This window comes from Colias eurytheme, chromosome 31, assembly GCF_061535395.1.
Source record: "Colias eurytheme isolate Ceu_HAF_F1 chromosome 31, ilColEury1 Martin Lab GWU primary, whole genome shotgun sequence".
NCBI classification, from domain to species: Eukaryota; Metazoa; Arthropoda; class Insecta; order Lepidoptera; family Pieridae; genus Colias; species Colias eurytheme.
In genome coordinates, this window is record NC_143010.1 from 4961574 (window position 1) to 4987743 (window position 26170).

At 33.9% G+C, this 26170-nt stretch overlaps 1 protein-coding gene across 2 annotated transcripts in view; it reads left to right on the top strand.

The window, feature by feature from the left end:
- Positions 1 to 260: 260 nt before the first annotated feature.
- BNIP3 (BCL2 interacting protein 3) overlaps positions 261 to 26170 on the top strand; it is a 35993-nt gene continuing 10083 nt past the window's right edge. The window contains exon 1 of one of the 2 annotated variants that reach the window (XM_090118712.1): positions 261 to 487. In XM_090118712.1, coding sequence (XP_089974838.1) covers positions 448 to 487 — 40 coding nt within the window. In that variant the 5' untranslated portion in view covers positions 261 to 447. Of the gene's footprint in view, positions 488 to 24190; positions 24371 to 26170 lie in introns of those variants that run through there. The other variant, XM_090118714.1, reaches the window with a different exon arrangement.

The window sequence follows — 26170 nt, forward strand, 5'->3', positions numbered from 1 at the left end:
TTATTTTAAAGCATTCATTTGAGTTAAATCGCTTCGCTTTGTAAAATGTACACAAATTAATATCATAAATAACTGATGGTTTTTTACTATTTCTCTACAAGGAATTTAATTTAATAATAATTTGATTCCGTATCATTTCTTTTTCTTTTTTTACTATTGCAATATTCGTCATGTTTTCTTTCACTCGAAAGTAGCCAATCAGCTTTTGGTATTTTCATATCCTGTGTCTATTGGTCTAAAATATCGTCAGTCGTCAGACATCCACGCAGAAAAAAACTGTCAACAAGAAAATTTCGCATTTCAAAACATAACAAAGGCGTCCGTGAAATCGTTCGTCCGGTCCGTATATACGCAGTAGCTACGCAAAAGTTCTCGAAATTTTTATTTCAAGTGAAAATTTCATAGAAAAAGTTTATTTTGAGTAAAGTGCATAAAGAGAAGCTGAGAATGGCCGCTCGAAAGCTGAATACGCTCGAAGATTTAAGTGGTAAGTGGAATTTGTATACAAACAATGGTCGTTCAGTGTGTGACTAACGCTTTTTTCTTGTTTTCGATCAAGGATATCGAGTTAACACTGTTTACGAATTTATTTATAGCTTCGATAAATGAAAATGGACGTTTTGTTTTCAATTGCGCAGTTTTATTACAATTTCACAACATATGCTCTTTGTTTACGAGTTTCGTCCTTGGGCTTAGGTATTCGCACGTAGGCATTAGACATTCATTGACTTCGAAATGTCGAGGTCAGGGAGCTGAATAGATATTATTGATATAAAATTGTAACGCATTTGCACGAGACATACGATTGAATGATGTAAACATGATATCTTCTTGCGTTTATGTGTTCCTGGTATCGTGGTCGATTTTGCAACGTATGTGCGGTGAAAGTATAAAAAATCGATATGTTGTGTGTTTTGTTTTCTTTCTTGTATCATTTGGATAAAAATAACTTAAAAATATATTTATTATAAATTATAGAAGACCAATTAAGTATGTTATATCAGAAAAATTGGCAATAATATATCATTTCTTTTTCTAGTATGGAATTTTGGAAGCAATCATATTATGTATTTGTATTTCTAAATATATTCCATGCATTTTATAAAATGTAAATTAAAAAAAAAAAAGACTAATCGTTGAAATCATTTTAAAAGAATAAAAATATCAATTACTTAACCACACCTGTAAACAAAGTAGTAAATTTTCAACTCTATTTATCATTATTGACAAAAATAATAAATCTTGTGTCACAATGTTTGTAAAATTCGCACACCATGTGCTGTTCGATCCAACTTGAGGGATAGTGAAGTCCCGTGTCCCCTAGAGGGGTAAGGGGCAGATGCATTATTCATACATCTGTTTCACTGATCGATTTTCTTTAGGGACAAGTAGGTGATCAGCCTTCTGTGTCCTGCCAGACCGAGACATTTTTTTTTTCTTCGTCTCCACCGGGAATCGAACACAGGACCCCTCGGTTCTACGCTCACGCGTCAACCACTGTACCAAGGAGGCGGTCTTGAGGGATAAGGGGAACTTGAGGGATAGGATAGTTTAAACATGTAGGTACCACGGGCGAAGCCGGGGCGGACCGCTAATTTTATAATAAAATAAAATATTATAAAGCTGAAAATACTGATCTGATTTGAAAATTCTTTCGGTGTTAGATAGCCCATTTATCAAGGAAGGCTAGATATATTATATCACCACACTAAGACCAATAGGAGCGGAGCAATGCGGGTAAAACAGTGAGGCACGTCTAGTATTTTATAAAATATATAAAATTTTAAATACCTACTTTTTATCAGAATGACGAATCTTAATGGGTTACACTATTTGGGTTTATCTATCTATATATTATATAAATAAAAATGAAATGGTCGTTTTCCTTGGTCGTTTTCCATCACGCGTGAACAGGTGGACCGATTTTGATAATTCTTTTTTTATTATATTCCTTGGGGTACAACGGTGGTTCTTATGTGGAGAAAACGTAAATATGTACCACGGGCGAAGCCGGAGCGGACCGCTAGTCTTTTTAAATATTACAAAAACAAAGTACTTATGAGTTTTTTTAAACAAAACCATATAAATATATTATTCTTATCTTTATTTGGTGGAAATAGAGCATTTATCTCAATAATATTTATTTTTTATTGTATTATCTATACTACTATTATACAGCTGAAGAGTTTGTTTGTTTGAACGCGGTTTGAATCTGAGGAACTACTGGTCCGATTTTAAAAATTCTGTCAGTGTTAGACAGACCAGTTATCAAGGAAGGTTGCAGGCTCTATATCATCACGCTACCAACAGGAGCGAAGCAATGCGGGTAAAACTGCACAGCACAGCTAGAATGATATAAAATTTTGTACAAGCAACTTATTTCCAGGATGTGCAAGCAATGCCGCGTGTATAACTAGTTTAAGACCAAATTATATACCACTAGCTGTGCCGCGCGGTTTCACCCGCATTACTCCGCTCCTGTTGGTCTTAGCATGATGATATATAGCCAATATTACTCGTGGATAATGTAGCTTTCGAATGGTGAAAGAATTTTTAAAATTGGTCCAGTAGTTTATGAGCCTATTCATTACAATCAAACAAAGTTTTCCTCTTTGTAATATTGGTGTAGATAGATAAACAAAGCACTTATAAATGTACAATGTAGTGTATTATTTATTTAAAGTAACAGGATAGCATGAGATAAGCGAGTAGCATGTGTATTCCGTTGATTTGTTGTGTCAATAATAATATAGAATTTATTATTATTGAAACATCAAATCCATATAATTATATCTCTTTACTAAAATAGTTATAAGTTTGATGGGTGTGTGTTTGTTACATTTTTCTCAAAAGATTTGCCCGCTAGGTGTTTGTGTGTGTGTGTTAGTGATATCTATGCACGAATATGTGTGTGTGTATATGATTTTTTTGTTGTTCAATCTTTGTAGGTTTAAGAATTTGGTATGGAATTCTACTGTGTGGCTTGGGAAAAAATTTTGAACCATTCTGTGATATTTATTTATTTATTTATAACACTTCATTGTACAAAACAATATAGGAAATTTGGTACAAATTAGTGAGGTACAAAAATTTTGCACAATAGGCGGCCTTATTGCTACACAGCAATCTCTGCCAGGCAACCTGGTAGGAAAGGAAATGTGAGAAGAATAAGGGTAGCGCAAAAAAGAAATAAAAGAAAGAATATATTAAAAAAAAAATGCCTACATACTACATAAATAGTGGGTGCTGATGAATTGCCATCATGCATGATAAAGTGCCATCGGGAAATAGAACAAAAAATATCTAAAATGAATGAATGTAACGCGTGAATAAGAATTTTTGTTGTTGTTAGTTAATTTTGTGGTATGTGTTTTAAAAACCGTTTTTTTAGTTTATTTTGTGATTATGAATATAGAAAAAAAATTACTTAAAAATATCGCGTCATGGCAATACCGTCACGTCATGCAATAAGGCGACGATTTTGGTATCCTTGAATTTTGCCAAAGATGTTTCACTTCTGACACGTCCCACGTGCGCACACACGCTATTTTTTCCCCCTTTTCCATTCTATATATTTATTGTTATTTAATATTATTATACCAATCGCACCCAGTCCATTGACCCACGCCCCCCTGTACCTAAACGGTCTCAAGTGGCCCCGTATCCTGTGTAGCTGTTGCTGACCGACAGACGGACATATTAATAGAATAGAGGACAATATAGATTGCGATTTATTTGTAGGTGTATGAAGTGATGTAAGATGATATATACGTCGTAGTTATCTAGTTAAATCTGCTATTTGATTGAATGACTAGCACCTTCATTTAATTGAATGACTAATGGACAACTCCAGTTGTTGAATGTAACGTTCAACGTCTTGACTGAACGTCAATTAGCAATTAGCAAAGTGGTTGGTTCGGATAAGGGGGTGGGTTAGGTTCGGTTCGTGTTTTTTTAAAACTATACAGAAATAGGAGCTTATTAAAACAACGTTCGGCCTAGTCATTCAATTGAATCAAAAAGCAGATTCAAACAGATGACGGCGACATAAAGTACTAGCTTTCCGCCCGCGGCTTCGCCCGCTTTGTCTAAAACCTAATAAATTATATACTAAAACCTTCCTCTTGAATCACTCTATCTATTACAAAAAACCGCATCAAAATCCGTTGCGTAGTTTTAAAGATTTAAGCATACATAGGGACATAGGGACAGAAAAAGCGACTTTGTTTTATACTATGTAGTGATACTGTGAGATCCTTGTGAGGTAATGTTATAAATGCGAAAGTTTGTGAGGACTGAGGACGTATGTATGTTTGTTACATATTAATATAATAGAGAACAATATGCGTAATTTTAAGTTGTGTGATTTTATCGACCCAATAGATAAAGCCTGTTATTTTTGTTTTGCTCGCGTGGTAGTTGGTACATGTTTTTAGCTGAAAAATTAACAAAAACCTTTAAAAATTGCCTTAATGATATTGTAATTCTAAATGGTTCTGTTGTATTGCAAAATTTTGGGATATCATACTCAGAACAAGAATTGCTAAAATTGTAATTCTACGAATACTTTTTCATAGATATAATTAAATATCACACTTAGTATTCATATTACAATTTGCATTATTTTATATTTATGGTCTGGCAGCAAATTTTTTTATAAATAGATTCATTTGTTTACACCACCATAGTTTATTTGTACATAGACTCAATTTTTACTAACATCCTAAACTGTCAGCTATATCTAATCCATACTAATATTATAAATGCGAAAGTAACTCTGTCTGTCTGTCTGTTACTCAATCACGCCTGAACTACTGAACCAATTTGCATGAAATTTGGTATGGAGATATTTTGATACCAGAGAAAGGACATAGGCTACCTTTTATTGCGAAATATGTACCACGGGCGAAGCCGGGGCGGACCTCTAGTTCAATATAATATGCTCTACCCCAGTATTTAGAACCTAAACGCGATAAGGAACAAGGTCGTCTTATCAACAACTGGCTGTTATCAGTACTATTATGTAAAGTGCTAATATAGGATTAAACTTATCAACTTAGGTTTAGCAGTTTAATGTATGGTGAGTGCCTATACTGTTGAATACGTTTTGAACCTATTGACTTCTACTATTTTTTTAGTAAATGCTTGGCTCTTTCCTAAAGAAAAACTGTATTATAATCGAAAATATAAAAAAAAAACTATTTGTAATTGATAGACTTTTCTAAAATCCCGGTTTTTATAAAAAAGTATTGGATAATAACGAAATCTATACTTACTAATATTAGAAAGCTGAAGAGTTTGTTTGTTTGTTTTAACGCGCTAATCTCAGGAACTACTGGTCCGATTTGCACAATTGTTTCGGTGTTGGATAGCCCATTTATCGAGGAAGGCTATAGGCTACATATCATCACGCTAAGATCAACAGAAGCGGAGCAACGCGGGTGAAATCGCTGTACGCAGCTAGTATATAGCTAATTTAATCGCGGTAAAAATAGCCTATCTAATGCAAAAATCACACCCATACAATCGATCTGTGTTACGCCGTGAAAGATGAAATACTTTCGTATTTATGAAAAACTAGCTTTCCGCCCGCGGCTTCGCCCGCTTTGTCTAAAATATAATAAATTATATACCTACTAAAACCTTCCTCTTGAATCACTCTATCTATTAAAAGAACCGTATCAAAATCCGTTGCGTAGTTTTAAAGATTTAAGCATACATACATAGGGACATAGGGACAGAGAAGCGACTTTGTTTTATACTATGTAGTGATAGTGAAATAAAATAGAACAACAATTGTTTTAGTAAGGATGTTATTGAGTAAAGAAGTATGTTTGTAACAGTAAAATAAACTCAAAATCGGTCCAGTAGTTTACTTCGATCTCAAACAAACAAAAAGACATCTTATAATAATAGGTTTCATTGCAGTTATCCGATTACAATAGTTAAACCAATTCAGAGTAATTGAATGACCGACATGAGCGTTTTCAAAAAAAAGTGTACCATGCCTGAATTTATGGATAAATTTTAAATGTTGCATTTTTAATGAAATTTTGATTTAGAAATTTTAAATATACATCATAGTAAGTGAAATTGTATTTAATTTCTTGCAGATTAATTTGTTTTACGAGAAATCATCAAAATAAATTGGGACTGTGAAAAAAAGTGTCAGTTTTGCGACAGTCATTAATGCTCATGTAACTATTAACTACGAAGAAAGACGCAAAATATTTTGATTGTGTTACGAAGATTATAACATACATTATTTAAAAAATAGAAAATTGAAGTCGACAAATTAATAAAATTCCTATTAAACGAGCTTTAAGTTCTGTTTTGCCACAGCTGATGCCAAAGTAGCCGTTACTTTTACGATACTTAATACATTTCGATTAAAATCGGCAAAGTGGTTATTTTATTTCGGAACAGTAAAAGCATTTTAAATATAGAAATCAAATTATTTGTGTCTCGTATAATAAAAAAATGTAAAAACTAAAATTTTTCTTGTCGCAAAACGGGGGACTGTCGCAAAACCGATAGACCATTTTTCATAAGGCTAGGTTTATATTGAATCCAATTAACATGGTTAAAATAAAACCGAGAATATGTTTACAAAAATTTTATTTAAGTCTCATAAAAAAAATACACCAACACATAGTTTGACACAGTATCAATTTTAGGGTAAAACTCAGAGTTACACTACCTACACCTTTTAACTTTCCATACATGTATCACATATTATGTATTCAGGGTATACCTGCTGACCAACGCATTCATTGCAATACCATTTTTTGCAAATTATACATGTCCTTTTTGGTCCCGAGATCAGTGAAACCTAAAAATATGAAAAAATTATAAAAATTATGAAGAATATTACAATGACAATCTAGACTTGGCTTTATGCTGCAGTTTTGCGACTTTTCTTGTCAGCCTATAGGTCACGAAGCAAAATGTTGCAAAACTGACGTGACGTTTTCTTTTCAGTTTTTAGTCAAAATTATATTCTGACGAAAAAATGTGCCTACACTGATTATCAAATATAAATAACGGTTAATGAATATATTGCTCATCTTCTGAAAGTATTTAAACGATGTTTACTTCCCTGTATCAAGTAATAATATGTCTCAAACCAGACAGTAGAAATTGCAACGGCCGTTGCACTCACAAAACACGTCTGTTTTACTCGAACTGTATTTGAAAATAAGCTTTTTTAAATTAGCGGACGGTGAAAGTAAACGATAATTTTGCCATTTATAAAATTCAAATAGTAATCTAAAATTTGTAAGTGGCATTATTAGCCGTGATAAACCCGACATGTCCGGTCGGTACCACTTTTTAAGATATTTTTGGAAATCAAATTGCTTTTAAACGATTATAAGGCCTTAATTATGAACTACATGCGACGATTCGCAAATAAATGTACTTTTAGATGACACTAAAACTTATGGTACCTTGGTATAAAACTTTTTAGAATCGCTTCTCTAACATCGAAGAACTTGGATGGGGACACGCCAAAAACTGACACTTTAGTTTTAAAAATGATTATTTAAAAAATAGTACGCAATGTTTCCGTGAATTAATTGTTTGAATTTATCAAATTATGATGTATTTAATACTTTTCAAGCATTATATAATTAGCCATCATATAAATTTTACTTGTTATTCGACTTGAAACACAGGGGACAGGCCGAAAGTGAGGGGTACACTTTTTTTTGAAAACGCTCACATACTAAAATATATACGTCTATTGAGTTGAGCTATATTTAGATGAGGTTATTAAATAATAGGCCATTGTGTTCGTTCTTAGATTCAATCATATAGGACTTGTAGCTGTGCCCCGCGGTTTTACTCGCATTGCTCCGCTCCTGTTGGTCTTAGCATGACGATATAATATAGCCTACTTCGATGAATAGGCAATCTAACACCGAAATAATTTTGAAATCGGACCAGTACTTAGGGTTGTTAATATAAATCAAAAGCTCATTTTTTATCAATGATACACTACTTCTGTTTCTTTCTTCTCGCCACTGGTAGGTATATATGCGTAATAGGTTATATGACTTAGCCATCTTAACAATGAATAGGCGCGTTCTTATTTTTTTTTAATGAAGGATTTGTTTGTTACATTTGTCGGTGTTGAAAATATAGTATTTTTGCGTACTATATATGTTTTCAACAGTATATAGTACGCAGACCCGAAATATAGTACAATACTATATATTATAGTACGGTTGGCAACCCTACCAGTACTTCCTGTGTTTAGCGCGTTCAAACACACAAACAAACTCTTCAACTTTATAATCTTATATATAAAAATGAATCGCAAAATGTGTTGGTAAGCGCATAACTCGAGAACGGCTGAACCGATTTCGATAATTCTTTTTTTATTATATTCCTTGAAGTACGAGGATGGTTCTTATGTAGAGAAAACGTAAATATGTACCACGGGCGAAGCCGGGGCGGACCGCTAGTATTAGTATAGATATAATAATATTGTAAAAGAATTAATAATTAAATTGAGATTGAAACATCAATCAAGTCGAAACATAATACATACATATCATGTTGCAATAAACAAACCAAGGTGAATCGCTAGTGTTGTATGAAATTACATACTTGACAAATATTAACTAACTGTAGGCACACGGTTTTTTCTGTTCTTTTAATCAGAAATTGTTTATTATGTTTAGAATGGTTTATCAGTAAAATCAAATTTTAAAATTACTTGTATCGGTCACTATTATTATAAATATTAGTTCAGGATCCATCGCCCATTTTTGCACTTGATTACTATCAAGCTAATTTTCTGTGAGTAATCAAAGAGTCCCCTCTTTCCAATGTGTATCGATATTCGATAACGAAGTCATCATAAATGATGACTAACCAGCTGATTTTTTTGTTTTCACTTAGTTAATATTTATATAATTCAACAGACATATTGTCCTACAAATTGCGTAATAAATATTTTAGAACCATCAAACAAAACATTTTATCCTTGTTACCTCTGTAAGCTACCACAATCGAGAGTTTCGTACAAGAAATTATTGGGCGTCTCATCAAAATAAAGCTACTCACGGAAAATTAGCTTGATAGTAATCAAGTGCAAAAATGGGCGATGGATCCTGAACTATATGTAATCGTAATTGAAAAAAGTTAAACAAATGTGCAGTTCTAACAAAACGAAATATCATGTTATTCTATGTCGTCGTTACTAGGTTACGTTGTTGAATTTTTTTGAACTGTCAAATGTTGCTTGTCAACTGTCAAATGTCAAATGGCTCTACTATAAAAACTTTATTACGACCTTAAAGGACTTTTGAAGCATCAAAACAATAATATTATAATCGTTATGTGAATAGAATGTATTGTATTGTAATAAATTGTAATGAGTTGATATCTCTTATATATAAAATTCTCGTGTCACAATGTTAGTCTGCATACTCCTCCGAAACGGGTGGACCGATACTCATGAAATTTTCTGTGCATATCGGGTAAGTCTGAGAATCGGCCAACATCTATTTTTCATATGTACCACGGGCGAAGCCGGGGCGGACCGCTAGTAATACTGTAATTTTATGTATGCTTATTGCATGCTAATGAAGTCGCGATAATAATCTGGATCTATAAGATGATTACTAATATCACTATCACTACATAGTATAAAACAAAGTCGCTTTCTCTGTCCCTATGTCCCTTTGTATGCTTAAATCTTTGAAACTACGCAACGGATTTTGATGCGGTTTTTTGGAATAGATAGAGTGATTCAAGAGGAAGGTTCTTGTATATAATTTATTATGTTTTAGACAAAGCGGGCGAAGTCGCGGGCGGAAAGCTAGTTACTTCATATACTATATCTTCATGGATTTGTGAATTAAATTTACGACTATGTAATGCGCACTAGATTTCCGGCCGCGGCTTCACACGCATTTTCAAAAAAATCCGCATAGTTCCCGTTCTTGTGGGAATTCCGGGATTCCGAGATTGCTTATTCTGGGTCTTCAAACTTCAGCTGGTATGTAGGTACACACAATTTAATTGTAATCGGTTCAGTAGTATTTGCGTGAAAGAGTAACAAACATCCATCCATCCATCCATCCTGTACTTTTCGTTGCAAGTCGGAAGCCTTACTGAATAATATATTATGCCCCAGCCACACGACTCGACGAGTGGTATGGGAAGTGACGAGGGAAGTAGGCAGGGACGTAGTGTGGCCACGTTACTCGTCATGCCACTCGTCGTGCTCATCGTCCTGCTCACTGCTGTCGGCTTTTGCGCGCGAGTCAAAGGACCGGCAATACGAGTGCGAATTAGGGATGGGCGTCATGGAATCAACGGACTAGTTAAATTAACCGTCTATATGTACACTCAACGATTCGACTAGTCCATCGCTCACCAATGCACTAGTTGAATTCAACGGCTAAACAGTCTTATTGATAAGAATAAATTCTTTTCTTTGAAGTTTTTTAAAAAAAATATTTTTGGTTTACAAGACCAATGTTATTTATTTATTTATTTATTTATTTATCCTTTATTGCTCTTAGATTTAAACTAAAATATGAACTTAATCTAATTATAAATTAAAACAAATGGCGGTCTTATCGCTAAATAGCGATTTCTTCCAGACAACCGGAGTACGGAAGGAAATTAGTTAGAGGAGAGGGATAGGGCAGAGCATAAAATGTTTTGAATTTAAACTATAAAAACAAACGATAATAAGTTTTTTAGTAATACTTTTTTTAGGGAGTATAATTTTTGTAAGAAAGCATAAATATTTATTAATTGTTTTATTGAGATTAGAATTTATTGTTTTAAGAATTTATTTAATAATAGTTATTTATTTTACACATGGACTAGTCGAAGATTTTAACTAGTTGAATGACTAGTTGATGAACGACATTTAACTATCTAGTCTCGTTGATGAAAAATACGTCGACGACCCATCCCTAGTGAAGAGCGTCGCGATTAATCGCGCGAGTAGAGCAGTGTGTGGCCAGACGGCAATATCGAGGCGAGCGGCAGCGCGATGAGCAGGACGAGGAGCAGCACGAGTAGCAGGACGAGTAGCATAGTGTGGCTGGGGTATTACTAGCTGACCCGGCAAATGCTCTGTCAAGATGATCCCTCATATTGCACGCCTCATAAGCGAAGCGTTGAGGTGGGTACTACTGTCACTTCGCGCAAAACATAAAATGTCTTTATGTATCATACATTGCACTTGTAAGATAATACATACACACACATATTAAGAAAAAACACTATTTTTAACATTCATGATATTTTTGATGTCATTTTTGTTATTTAAACTAGTTAAAAAACAGTTTAAAAAAGTTCTGTCTTGGACGTCCGTGTGTCTGTATGTGCGGATCCTTTTTCTTGTTAACACGATAGCGACCGAAATACTTTACTAATCGAGTCTTTTTTTTTCTCTTACGCTTGAGTATGCTCAGGAATAGAACCCTTTCATTTTTCAGGGTCTGATTCGATGTGGTTTAATTGTTATTAAATAAACAAAAATAATAATTAATAAATATTTATTAAAAAAAAATTATGAGGCGTGCACTTTTGGATTTTCCAAATTATCTTTGTTTACGACTTGTTCTCAAGTCTACAGAATTGGCACAAGAGAATTAATAATTAAAACGGTCAAGCCGTTTCGGAGCTGTTTGGTTGCATTTGTGACATGGACATCTATACTAATATAATAAAGCTGAAGAGTTTGTTTGTTTGATTGAACGTGCTTATCTCAGGAACAAATGGTCCGATTTGAAAAATTTTCAATTTTTAGATATCCTTATTATTGAGAAAGACTATAGAGACTATGTATATTATATTATCATCACGCTAAGACCAATGGGAACGTAACAATGCGGGTAAATCCGCGGGGCGCAGTTAGTTTTATACCTTTGGAAGCTAGGAAATTCATAACGTAGTATTTTAAACCAACGTTATTATGTTAGTTGATCGATTATATTTATTACAATGTTATCTTGACTCAACAAAGCAACTACTATGTAAACTAGACAACTGATAAGCATACAATATGTGTATTTTATTTCATAACTAAAACTAACTTATACATGTCCTTTATAAGTACAAAAACATACATACATAACATAATTTTATAATCAAATGCAAGTGTAGTTTTTAAATTATTTAACTTTAGGAAGTTATGTAGAAAGTTAAGTTACATCAATATTATATGAAGTCGGAGAATCTTGCTAGTTCAATAAACGCATACAAATATTTTATTCAAATTTATCCAACTTAAATATTCCAAATTTAGTACGTATTTAGTTTTCTTTGTTCTCCCGCGCATGCGCAAAAATCCCACCCCAACTAACGAGCTGAAAGTACCAGGAGCGCAGAACTCCTCAAGAGCATTGCCCAAACAATAACGGGTTCGCTGACCCGCCACCGTCGAGACGTCTCGGTGCACGACCTTCGATACCGAAAGGTGATTCTGTGCATGTGCAAGTAATGTCAACACTCTGTGTGTTATGCTCCCCTGGTACTTTTGTTTGAAGATTACTTGATTGAGAAAGTTGGATGGACAAACAAGCTTTCTTTATTTATCAAAATAATAATTTTCTATAATTAATTTCGATCGTTTATTCCGGACTCAGTAACTAAAAGTAAGTTTTTTTTACAAGCAGTGTGTATTTTCAATTTTCAAACATTTTATTTTATAGCGAACAACTAGATTGATTTACTTGTGTAGTATTTATATTCAACCGTGAACCGACTTCCAAAAATAAAGAGGTTTTCAATTTCACTGTATTTTGTTTATCTGGCTGAATCCCAGTTACTTCAAAATTTTCGATTTGCTTAATCGATTTTGATGAATCTTTTAATGTTTGAAAGCTTGTGCCTTGCTTGATCCATCTAAATTTGATCTTGTTCTGAAAATTTAAGGCGGGTAAAAAATATTAAATACTAGCAGTCCGCCCCGGCTTCGCCCGTGGTACATATTCACGTTTTCTCTACGTAAGAACCATCCTCGTACTTCAAGGAATATAATAAAAAAAGAATTAACGAAATCGGTTCAGCCGTTCTCAAGTTATGCGCTTACCAACACATTTTGGGATTAATTTTTATATTATAGACTAGCAGTCCGCCCCGGCTTCGCCCGTGGTACATATTTACGTTTTCTCTACATAAAAACCATCCTCGTACTTCAAGGAATATAATAAAAAAAGAATTATCGAAATCGGTTCAGCCGTTCTCGAGTTATGCGCTTACCAACACATTTTGCGATTCATTTTTATATATAAGATTATTTATCTATTATTTCAAAGCTAGTACATAGTTGATATTTTCACTAGCAATTTTTTTTATGACACATATCGAGTCTTTACACATTTGTGTACGAATTTGATAAAGTTAATCTTCAATTGACTCATTTTGTGTATTCACTATTCATACAATATTAATAGGAGCATGTCAATAATTTAAAGATGCAGTATCTACGTAAATTATGCGCTTCTATTTGCATGTAATTCTAACTGTATAAAAACAATGATAATATTTAACTTTCCTCGTGTTTTCATCACGACTAGAATTATCAGCACGCGAGAGGACAATGGGTTTATACTTTATAGTTTATGAAATGCAAGCACACCGTCTGCTGTTTATGAAGTCCTAGTAATGCTGATGACAGTGCAGTGGCTTATGTTATTGTACTTGTTTTATTAGACAGTGGCTTGGTTTGTGTTTTATGGATAAATAGTAATTTATGTATAATATGCTAATCCGAAGTATAATCTATCTGGATGCTTAATTGCATCAAGATCGGTAGAGTAATTTTTGTGTGAAAAAGCAGAAAACGTGCACTTTTAGGAGCGATCGATTACCATGTTAAATATTAAATAAGAAAATTTCATTCAAATAAATATAGTGGTTTACATATACATACATAGTACATACACATTTGTGAAATGGCCTTGTATTATAACTTATCGTTGAAAATTTTACAATAATTCTAGTAATTTAAACCCGATAGCAAGTATGGATTTCAATTTCAATGTCGAATTTAAAAACAATTGAATAAACGTCATAAAAATTTGATACGCAAAAAGGCCTACGGCCTTGAAGAAAAATTATATTATGTAGTCCACCTTTTATCTAAATACTACAGTGTTAAATATAGTATTGTATGTGAATAAAATTAAAAGAAGGTAAATAAATTTTCATATTTAATATTTATACATATAACTGCTGTAATCGGCGAAGGAAAACATCGTTCGGAAATATTATATAAGAAAAGAGTTCACTTTTATTATGTATTACGAAAGTGAGAAATAAAAACGGTGAAAGATTTTTTGAAATCGATACAGTAGTTCTGACTTCTGAGATAAGCGCATAGAAATATAATATTCTAGTATATAAGCTACATCATTGCCAAGTATGTAGTATGTATAGTCCGGGATACATCGCCCATTTTTGCAAGTGATTACTATCAAGCTAATTTTTCGTGAGTAGCTTTATTTTGATGAGATGCCCAATAATTTCATGAACGAAACTCCCGATTGTGGTAGCTTACAGAGGTAACAAGGATAAAAATTTTTGATTTGACGGTTCTCAAATATTTATTACGCAATTTGTAGGACAATATGTCTGTTGAATTATATAAGTATTAAATAAGTGAAAATAAAAAAATCAGCTGGTTAGTAATCATTTATGATGACTTCGTTATCGATACACATTGGAAAGGGGGACTCTTTGATCAAACCATAGATTTTGTAGGACAAATATTTTTTCGAATAATTTAGATAATTATCTTGAGATTGAACAAAAAAAAAACATTCAGTTAGTAATTAATATTTGAGAACCATCAAATCAAAATATTTTATCCTTGTTTCCTCTGGTAGCTACCACAATCGAGAGTTTCATACATGAAATTATTGGGCATCTCATCAAAATAAAGCTACTCACGAAAAATTAGCTTGATAGTAATCACTTGCAAAAATGGGCGATGTATCCCGGACTAGTACATTGTACATAATGAAAATCCGTATCTGACTTGATTTTGAAAGTAACAAGAATTCATTCATACATAGACCATCCATCCTCATTGACTTTGATATTTGATACTAGCTGTGCTGTGCTGTTTTACCCGCATTGCTCCGCTCCTGTTGGTCTGCGTGATGTTAATTGATATTATATAGCCTACTAGATTTCCGCCCGCGGCTTCGCCCGCGTTTGCAAAGGAAAACCCGCATAGTTCCCGTTCTCGTGGGATTTCCGGGATAAAAACTATCCTATGTGTTAATCCAAGTTACCCTCTATATGTGTGCTAAATTTCATTGTAATCGGTTCAGTAGTTTTTACGTGAAAGAGTAACAAACATCCATACATCTATACATCCATACATCCTTACAAACTTTCGCCTTTATAATAGTATATAGCCTATAGCCTTCTTCGATAAATGGGCTATCTAACACAGAAATAATTTTTCAAATAAGACCAGTTCCTGAGATTAGCGCGCTCAAACAAACAAACTCTTCAGCTTTATAATATTAGCATAGATATTAGTATAGATTTTAAAACCACGCCACAGTCTATTAAAAGTACCTAACACAAAAATCTACGCGTTACTTTTGCCTATAATAAATATCGTCATGCAACGGCGAAAACATGTTTGCTCACATAATAATTTTGTAATTATAGACGCAAGTACGTATAGTACCTACGTACATACCTGTACGTATGTTACGTGTGTTTTGTTTTTGAAGTGAAACTTTAATCGCGTTGAGAGTAAAATTTCAAGGCCATCATGGTTGTCATGGCAATACCATCACGTCATGAAGTAAGGCGACGATCTGACCAGCAGGAAGGTACTTTTGGCTTTCAAATAAAAATAATTTGGAAAATCCAAAAGTGCACGCCTCATAATTTTTTTTTAATAAATATTTATTAATTATTATTTTTGTTTATTTAATAACAATTAAACCACATCGAATCAGACCCTGAAAAATGAAAGGGTTCTATAATTCTATTCCTGAGCATACTCAAGCGTAAGAGAAAAAAAAAGACTCGATTAGTAAAGTATTTCGGTCGCTATCGTGTTAACAAGAAAAAGGATCCGCACATACAGACACACGGACGTCCAAGACAGAACTTTTTTAAACTGTTTTTTAACTAGTTTAAATAACAAAAATGACATCAAAAATATCATGAACGTTAAAAATAGTGTTTTTTCTTAATATGTGTGTGTATGTATTATCTTACAAGTGCAATGTATGATACATAAAGACATTTTAAGTTTGAAAAATCAGATGTTTTGCGCGAAGTGACAGTAGTACCCACCTCAACGCTTCGCTTATGAGGCGTGCAAAAGAAACATCAAAATCGGTACAAATGGTAATAAACCGAAATAATTTGGAAAATCCAAAAGTGCACGCCTCATAATTTTTTTTTAATAAATATTTATTAATTATTATTTTTGTTTATTTAATAACAATTAAACCACATCGAATCAGACCCTGAAAATGAAAGGGTTCTTTCTATTCCTGAGCATACTCAAGCGTAAGAGAAAAATAAAGACTCGATTAGTAAAGTATTTCGGTCGCTATCGTGTTAACAAGAAAAAGGATCCGCACATACAGACACACGGACGTCCAAGACAGAACTTTTTTAAACTGTTTTTTAACTAGTTTAAATAACAAAAATGACATCAAAAATATCATGAACGTTAAAAATAGTGTTTTTTCTTAATATGTGTGTGTATGTATTATCTTACAAGTGCAATGTATGATACATAAAGACATTTTAAGTTTGAAAAATCAGATGTTTTGCGCGAAGTGACAGTAGTACCCACCTCAACGCTTCGCTTATGAGGCGTGCAATATGTGCAATACAATCGAAATGACAACCTCCTGCTTTTTTTTAACTCAATTAGATTATTTTTATCATGGCAGCCAATTTCGATTGAGACTATCCGTATTACATAGTAATTATAATAACATGATATGGCTAAAATATTACCTATGAATATTGTAATTATGGCAAATTTTAAAACTACTTTTGCTTAGCTTTTCGTGTGATTATTTCACGTATAAATTATTGTTGCGAATTTCTAAATAATATAACTATGTACAACACGAACTATGATATAAATCGACCATTTTAAATTTTTTCAATCACGCATCAAATTGAAATCTACCCGAAAAAAATCAAATTCCAAAATATAAATCCCACGGTCAACGCACGCGCGCCTCATTCGTCAAGTGACCTTCGACGGGGAACGTTCTGATAAACTCTTGATTTCATATCGTCATTATTATAATGTTTACACTTGCTATAGGTACGTACTACGTGCATGATAATTGGACTGTGATTTATTTAAATGTATGTGTCATATTGTTGACAAGTTTGCGCCGGTTTGAGCGGGTTGGAATGAAATAGCTAAAATACCTATGAATTAATTTTCATAATAATTGGGAGGTTTATTTATGACTAGCTTTCCGCCCGCGGCTTCGGATTTCCGGGATAAAACCTATCCTATGTGTTAATCAATTAATCCAAGATACCCTCTATGTGTGTGCTAAATTTCATTGTAATCGGTTCAGTAGTATTTGCGGGAAAGAGTAACAAACACACACACACACACCCTCACAAACTTTCGCATTTATAATATTAGTAGGATTTATGTACTAATTTGATAGTCTAAAAAGCAATTAGGTACATACAGCAATTTCATGAGTTTAAGCGCGTTTTTTAACTAGGTATAAATCAATTTATTCAATACTAGAGGACCGCCCCGGCTTCGCCCGTGGTACATATTTCGCAATAAAAGGTAGCCTATGTCCTTTCTCGGGTATCAAAATATCTCCATACCAAATTTCATGCAAATTAGTTCAGTAGTTTAGGCGTGATTGAGTAACAGACAGACAGACAGAGTTACTTTCCCATTTATAATATTAGTATGGATGAATTATATGATGCTTCCATATACTTATTAATTTTATTATTATACTTGTTTTCATTAATATTCATATTATAATTTATTATGAACTCTACTGAAGCGTGTCTTTGATGAGTCATAATATTATAATGATATACATATTATATTACATAGGTTATTTTTTAAACGAACTTATCGTAAAACAAAGAAGCTGTTGTTAATTAAATTTTTATCTTAATTATCGAGTTGTGTATGTATGCTGCATTACCGGTCAAATGTGGCTACTTGACCACATTTTTTTACTTTTTCTTAGCTAACTTATTTATGTTAAACTTTTATTAACATTTTATGATTTGTTCATGTCATGAATGATTTCATCATTCACTTTTACTAGGTATTTCTTTAAAATATATTGAATCTGATATTATTTACAAATAAACGTAATACAGGTCAAGTTGACACTGATGTGGTATCTTGACCTTGCATATCAGTTTTCATAGGTAGGTGCTTAACATTCTTGTTTTAGGCTAAGTTGCTATTACTTTTTAAGTCTTCGACTTTTTAAATATGGCAGCCCGAAGCTTTACAATAAACTGTTAGGCTCTGGCTACCTGGTCAAGTTGCCACGGGATTTGTAATAATTTCATACAAAGCATTACATGTCGGATAGGGTTGTCACAAACAAAACACAAATTTTAATGAACTATTTATTTATTAAACTAAATTTAATACATATGTATATGTATATTACTTAATACTTATAGGTATTTATTGGTAAGGAAACATTAATTTTTCATTAGAAATATGCTAAATCGTTGTCATCAAAGAGAGTATAAGTATCTGGATTGTCCGAAATTTGCAGCAAATTTATTGATTTTACTATGCAAAACTCGAAACAGATAAAAAAAGGAAAAAATGCAGTCACGTTATTTTTTTGTGTCAACCCTAGGCGTAGGTCAAGTTGCCACGCAGCGGTCAATGGCAACTTGACCTAACCTGAGGCATCAATGCCCAAGGAAATATTTCGACAGATGAGCCTAAAATTGGATAGTTCCCACTGTAAAATCAATCTCTAGGGTTTATTACACAACATATCAAAACTGTACTCACCTGAGATGTGCAGTTTAAGCTCTACAAACATAATAATACTGACACTGGCAAAAGATCCTTAGTCACAGTCACACTTCGATACGTTATATTGCGAGAACCAACAGCGTTACCGCTTTAAAATTAAAATATGTTGCCAATTAATATTTAAAAAACCTACCAACATCGATACGTTAGGTCAATTTGCTTTCAACTCTACAAAATTTGATATTTTGTTGTTAAACGAAAGGTGTGGTCAAGTTGCCAAGTAAAGGTCAAGTAGCCACATTTGACGGTATATTATTAGTTTACACAAACATACGAAAAACAACTAGACCCTTGTCCCGGCTTTACTCGAGTTTGATAAGGAATAATAAAAAGAGTGTGTGTGCCGAGCACACGTGTCAGATGTGAAACTTCTTCGGCAAGATTTGAAGATCACCTTACCCCATGATTAGACGGTATTGCCATGACGTGACCTTGAAATTTTAATCTCAACGCACCTAAAGCAATAAACGTAAAAATTTAATCGTATAGTTCATGTCTGTGTGACTGTCAATGCAATTAAAGCTCAGGAACTAAGAATAATTTCTGCTTGACAAGAAGAATGTTATTTTTCTTGAAAATATAGTACAATTATAAGGGTGGATGGATACGAGGCGGGCAGTTAGATTAATAAAAGATCTTTCGAAACGGAAATATTTTATGGTCCTAACATTAAAAAAATATTAAAATTTATGATGTCGTTACAAAATCTGTTTTTGCCTATCAAAAATACCAGGAAAACATAAAGACGTCATCGGCAAAAATAGGCGTGACAGCTACCAGGGGTCCACGTGCGCGGAAGAGGTGGTTTTGGCAATAGATCAAATGTTGCATTCATAGCGTGCACATTGAATAGTGCAAATACGTTATTTTGGATTGCGTATCATCGTACAGGTATGATGGTGCTGAAAGGTAGATATATTGCGTAGGTAGGTTGGAAAGAGAGAGAAATACCATATATTTACTAAATAATTAAATATGTAGTCGCTGCATAAAAAGGATACTATAAAGTTGGTAGTTTAGAAAGAGAGAGAAAATCTATATGCTTTGAATATGTGAGATTGCGTGACTATGTGATTCAACCACAGGATTCAACTAAGAATAGGATCGATTCAGCGCCATTTTGTGACGTCATAGCCCATAGGTGTTAATTCAAACGAATTTATAATGTAAGTTAAGACATTTGACATCTAGTTGACACATAAAACTTGTACATTTCTTTGTTACTTAACCTATTTTCCATTTTCTTATTTCTTTGTCACGCGTTATTGTTTATTTTCTCTTTTCAATACAACGGTATAAGGATGCGTCGTTTTTATTTATTTTTTTCACGTTTTTCTTTGTAATTCCCACCACTTTGCACTAAATAGTCATCGATTTACATGTATAGTAACAAAGAGTGCGCGCGCGCAGCGTCACGTTCGCCCTTCACCTCCGTTAATGAGGTTAACGTTTGTGTACAAACAAACATACATATCTTGCACCTATTGTATGTGTGGTGTGTATGGGGATTTCCTTTGTTTTTTGGGATTATGGGTGATCTAATTATTTTTATTGATTATTTATTTTTTGCGAGTGCGATTTTTTTTCACTTATCGCTTCGAATTTGGTTTTTACTATAAACTATAAAGGGTAGATATGTGCTAAGTGCTAACGATATCTCAATTGTTAAATTTATCAAAATCATGTTTAAAAACACAAGACGCAATGTGTATGTAGAATTACCAGTAGACACTTGACTATGCCCGGTTGCTTAGTGCTTAGTGCTTACCCTACACTTTAAATTTTTCATATCTTCTCATTCTTATACCTACAGAATATGTTTAAAACTTACCAATCGGCCAATCGCTTACAAATACTATGCCACAAGAGTTTCATATACATACATAGTTGTATACTATATAATGTTTACATAACCTGTTGTAATTAAGAGAAATCCGACGTGAATCGAGACATGCGATACAGGTAGGTACACACGGCGTTGGTCACGTATTACACATTAGTGTATGAGTCATTCAGCTAATAGTTGTGAGAACGGATAATTTTTGATAACATAATTAGAGGCTTCGGTTGTAGATAAATGCGAAAATAAGTGTATGTATGTCTATCTTTCTCTTCTTCACGCCTAAAATTCGGTACAGGGATAGCATGAAACCTGAGAGAGGACATAGGATAGGTTTTATCCCACGGGAACGGGAACTATGCGGGTTTTTGTCTGACTACGCGATTGAAACCGCGAGCTGAAATCTAGCGATAAATATAGTTTAAAAACTTACAATATACACTCATGAAATAATTGTATTGTCACCGATGCGATCCTTGATAACATTAAAAAGTTTAATATAAATCTGCCCGTTCAAAGTCGGACAAAATCAAGTTTAAAAAAGGCGGTAAAACATATACAGGTTACGCTAATAAAAGCGCATTGATAGTATTGAAAAATCGGGAATTAATATTGCACGCCTCATAAGCGAAGCGTTGAGGTGGGTACTACTGTCACTTCGCGCAAAACATCTGATTTTTTCTTTTTATGGCAGACGAAGTAACAAGGATTAGTGACTGTAGCTGTGGGCTAAGAAAAACTTGCTTAAAAAAATCGGGTGGAGCCATAGTAGGTACCTATAGCTATCTATCTAAGAAACTTCTGTTTTACAAATGAACTGAGTACATTAGCAATTAGTATAATTATCATTGCCCCGGTTTCTATCGATATCCGTGAAGTGAAGTTATTTTTAGCTTCTATATTGAAGTTGATACGTGTGTACCTCATTAGATGTAGCCTTGGGGTTTTGATGATTCCTTAGATCTATATATTTATGTATTTAATGTGTATATTTTACTTTTTATAAAGCTGAAAGTACATAGTATTTTCTTGTGCTTGATTTTACGCAAGTATCATACATTTAGAAATTAAAGATTTTAACGGATTTTAAACGCGATTTATTCATTACTAGTTTTCCGCCCGCGATTTCAGAGGAAAACCCGCATAGTTCCCGTTCCCGTGGGATTTCCGGGATAAAACCTATCCTATGTGTTAATCCAAGTTACCCTCTATATGTGTGCTAAATTTCATTGTAATCGGTTCAGTAGAATTTGCGTGAAAAAGTAACAAACACACACACACACACATCCTCACAAACTTTCGCATTTATAATATTAGTAGGATAGTAGGATATTATCCCGACGCGGACGTTTCGCATACTTTGCAGCGAGCGTGGTCACAAGGTGACTGCTAGAGAATGATAGATTTCAAATAATTTGGAAAATCCAAAAGTGCACGCCTCATAATTTTTTTTTAATAAATATTTATTAATTATTATTTTTGTTTATTTAATAACAATTAAACCACATCGAATCAGACCCTGAAAAATGAAAGGGTTCTATTCCTGAGCATACTCAAGCGTAAGAGAAAAAAAAAGACTCGATTAGTAAAGTATTTCGGTCGCTATCGTGTTAACAAGAAAAAACCGGCCAAGTGCGAGTCGGGCTCGCGCACAAAGGGTTCCGTAGCAGCAAATATAATAAATTACAGTTAAATCAACCTATCTCAAAAACTATAAGAGATACTTTGATCAAACCAAAAATCGTTGAAAGAGTTAATTAACATGCATCACCTCTATTTTTTTTAGAATTTTATACCCCGTAGTTATAAAAATAGAGGGGGGGGGACATACTTTTTACGACTTTGAGAGCTGATATCTCAAAAACCGTTCACTTTAAGAAAAATGTTTTTTAGAAAACTTTATATCATTTTAAAAGACCTTTCCATTGATACCCCACACGGGTATGTACATCGAAAAAAAAAATTTCATCCCTCAGTTACATGTATGGGGGGCCCCACCCCCAATTCTTTTTTTTACTATTTAGTGTCATATTTTTGTAGCGGTTCATACAACACATATTCCCATCAAATTTCATCACTGTAGTACTTATAGTTTCCGAGTAAATCGGCTGTGACAGACGGACAGACGGACAGACGGACAGACGGACATGACGAAACTATAAGGGTTCCGTTTTTGCCATTTTGGCTACGGAACCCTAAAAAGGATCCGCACATACAGACACACGGACGTCCAAGACAGAACTTTTTTAAACTGTTTTTTAACTAGTTTAAATAACAAAAATGACATCAAAAATATCATGAACGTTAAAAATAGTGTTTTTTCTTAATATGTGTGTGTATGTATTATCTTACAAGTGCAATGTATGATACATAAAGACATTTTAAGTTTGAAAAATCAGATGTTTTGCGCGAAGTGACAGTAGTACCCACCTCAACGCTTCGCTTATGAGGCGTGCAATTATCATCAAATCATCTTCAGCCGTTTCACACATTCTGTTTACCATCCATCATATAACGTTCATGTTATTCGTGTATGTACATATAAGTTTCAATATAAGTAAACTCCAAGAGTTCAATAACGTATAAACTACGTCATTTAATAAATTCACTATATGTACAGTTTAAATCAATGAAAAACTCATGCATTCTGGCGGTCGGTCGTTCGCTTTTCATTTGTCATATTTAAAAGAGATTTCCGCAAGTGTCCGCCAAGGGAATATACAGCTAGGGTTGTCAACGTGTTTATAATAAAGTATAGGGCTGGGAAAGGAACAAACTCAAAAATTTATAAATGTTAAAAGACCTTTTTCAGTGTTTTTCGCACAACTTATCAGTTTATATATAAATCTCGTGTCACAATGTTTGTCCTCAATGGACTCCTAAACCACTTAACCGATTATAATAAAATTCGCACACCATGTGCAGTTCGATCCAACTTGAGAGATAGGATAGTTTAAACATGTAGGTACCACGGGCGAAGCCGGGGCGGACCACTAGTAATTTAATATAGATTGAATGCGTGGTGTTTAATATTTTAGCGTTGTAACAGTAGCTATACAGACTAAAGAACAAGATAAAATCATGAAGCTATTGTGTCGTCACTCGTCACCGAACATTGATAAGTGTGCGAAGTTTGAATTAAATCTGTCCGATTAAAGTGGGTCCGGTGAGAGTAATGCCACTGATTGCTATTGTTTATAATCGGGAACCCTACATACGTCACGTCACAACTATTCCATGACGTGACGCGTTGCACATGCACTCGCGTTCAATATACTGCGCCCACGCACTGCTTTTGTTTACGTCCGATATTCTGAAATAGATTCAGTCTCGCTCGAACGCTCGTCGCGTGCGGACGCGCGGGCGGTGCTTCTCTCTATTTATTTGTTTAAAAATCGAACGTTGTAGATTGTGCGCAGTTGTGTTATTGTTTTTGTTTCTCGTGTTGTGACGTGCCAAAATGTACGAGCCAAAGAGTATAACGGTCGACGAACTGGGTAATGCGCGGTTTATTGTGAAACGTGGTTTGCATGTTGCGTTGTGAAGGTTTTTTAGCTTCACCTGTATGTTTGTAACCGATTCCTATATACGCGATTTTGACCCACTTTAAAAGGATCGATTTAATTCAAAATTTGTACACTTATCAAGGATCGGTGACGATACAATAATTTCATGTGTTTATCCATGTTTATCTTAATAAGGCGTGTTCAAGCTATTTTTATTGTTGTTTGTCAGACATTGTTTGTAAACAACAGAACCGGTTTGTCATGTTTGTATTCTAGAAAGGTCGGTGATTGTAGCCGATTGTATAGTGTTGGCGGAAACTGGATTATTATAAACGAGTATTTGCGATTTTTTTGTGTTTTCGTTTAAAAAATAAAATAAAAAATAAAAATAAATAATATAATAAATATTGGCCTTTTGATCGTATTTTGACATGTTTTGTATTCTATTTCTTCGTATAAATTAGTTTAAATTGGAATGCCTTGTGTTAGATTTCTGTGTGGAATTTTTTTTCAAAATTTAAATTAGGATTGTTTTTTTGAGATTTTTTGTTGTCTTCGTATAAATTATTTTAAACTAGCGGTCCGCCCCGGCTTCGCCCGTGGTACATATTTACGTTTTCTCTACATAAAAACCATCCTCGTACTTCAAGGAATATAATAAAAAAAGAATTATCGAAATCGGTTCAGCCGTTCCCGAGTTATGCGCTTACCAACACATTTTGCGATTCATTTTTATATATAAAGAAGATTGAGATGGCTTATATTATTTTTCTGTATAGATGTAAAGATTACATTAATGAGAGGTGCTAGCCAAATTTCAAGGGTGCTGGGTAAAAAAAAATGTTTATTTTTTATGATTTAGTGAAACCGTTGTGGCGTTGTCAAAAGTGAAACAAATCTATATAGGTACATATATAAAACTCAAAGGTGACTGATATAGTGATCTATCAACGCACAGCCCAAACCACTGGACGTATCGGGCTGAAATTTGGCATGCAGGTAGATGTTAGGACGTAGGCATCCGCTAGGATTTCCCGAAATTCTTGCGGGAACGGGGAAAAACGGGGATACACATACAAAGTCGTGGGCGGAAGCTAGTGTGGGATAAAATGCAGTCTTTGTTAAATCTTTTGTATAAGAATACAATATTATATGTATAGGATACTAGAGGTCCGCCCCGGCTACGTCCGTGGTACATATTTCGCAATAAAAGGTAGCCTATGTCCTTTCTCGGGTATCAAAATATCTCCATACCAAATTTCATGCAAATTGGTTCAGTAGTTTAGGCGTGATTGAGTAACAGACAGAGTTACTTTCGCATTTATAATATTAGTATGGATTAACTATTAAGCGACGCAGCTGATAAGTGAATCAATATATGTACAATGTATTTACTCTACATGTGGTCTGTATTGTTCTTGACATACTTAACTAGTATGCTGCGGGCTGCCCGCGACGTTACCCGCCTACCTTTTTTTTAACGTTGGGAAATGCATTTACGCATCCCCCTCGGCATTTTTGCTGTCCAAGAGGGTATGTGGGACTCGCTGGAAGCCATACCCACTAAAACCCAACGGTGGCCGTCTTTCGCCCTGGACGGTGAGGGTTAACAGCCAGGCCTTATACCCCCGACGTTACCCGCCTACCTACTCTTAATAATTGTGAATAGCTTGTTAAAATTGTATTAGGTACCTTCAAATATTATTGTGCTGATAATAAGCCTGTCTAATAACAAAATTGATGCAAATTTATATTTTAATTATTCAAATGTATCAAGAACATAATTGAAAA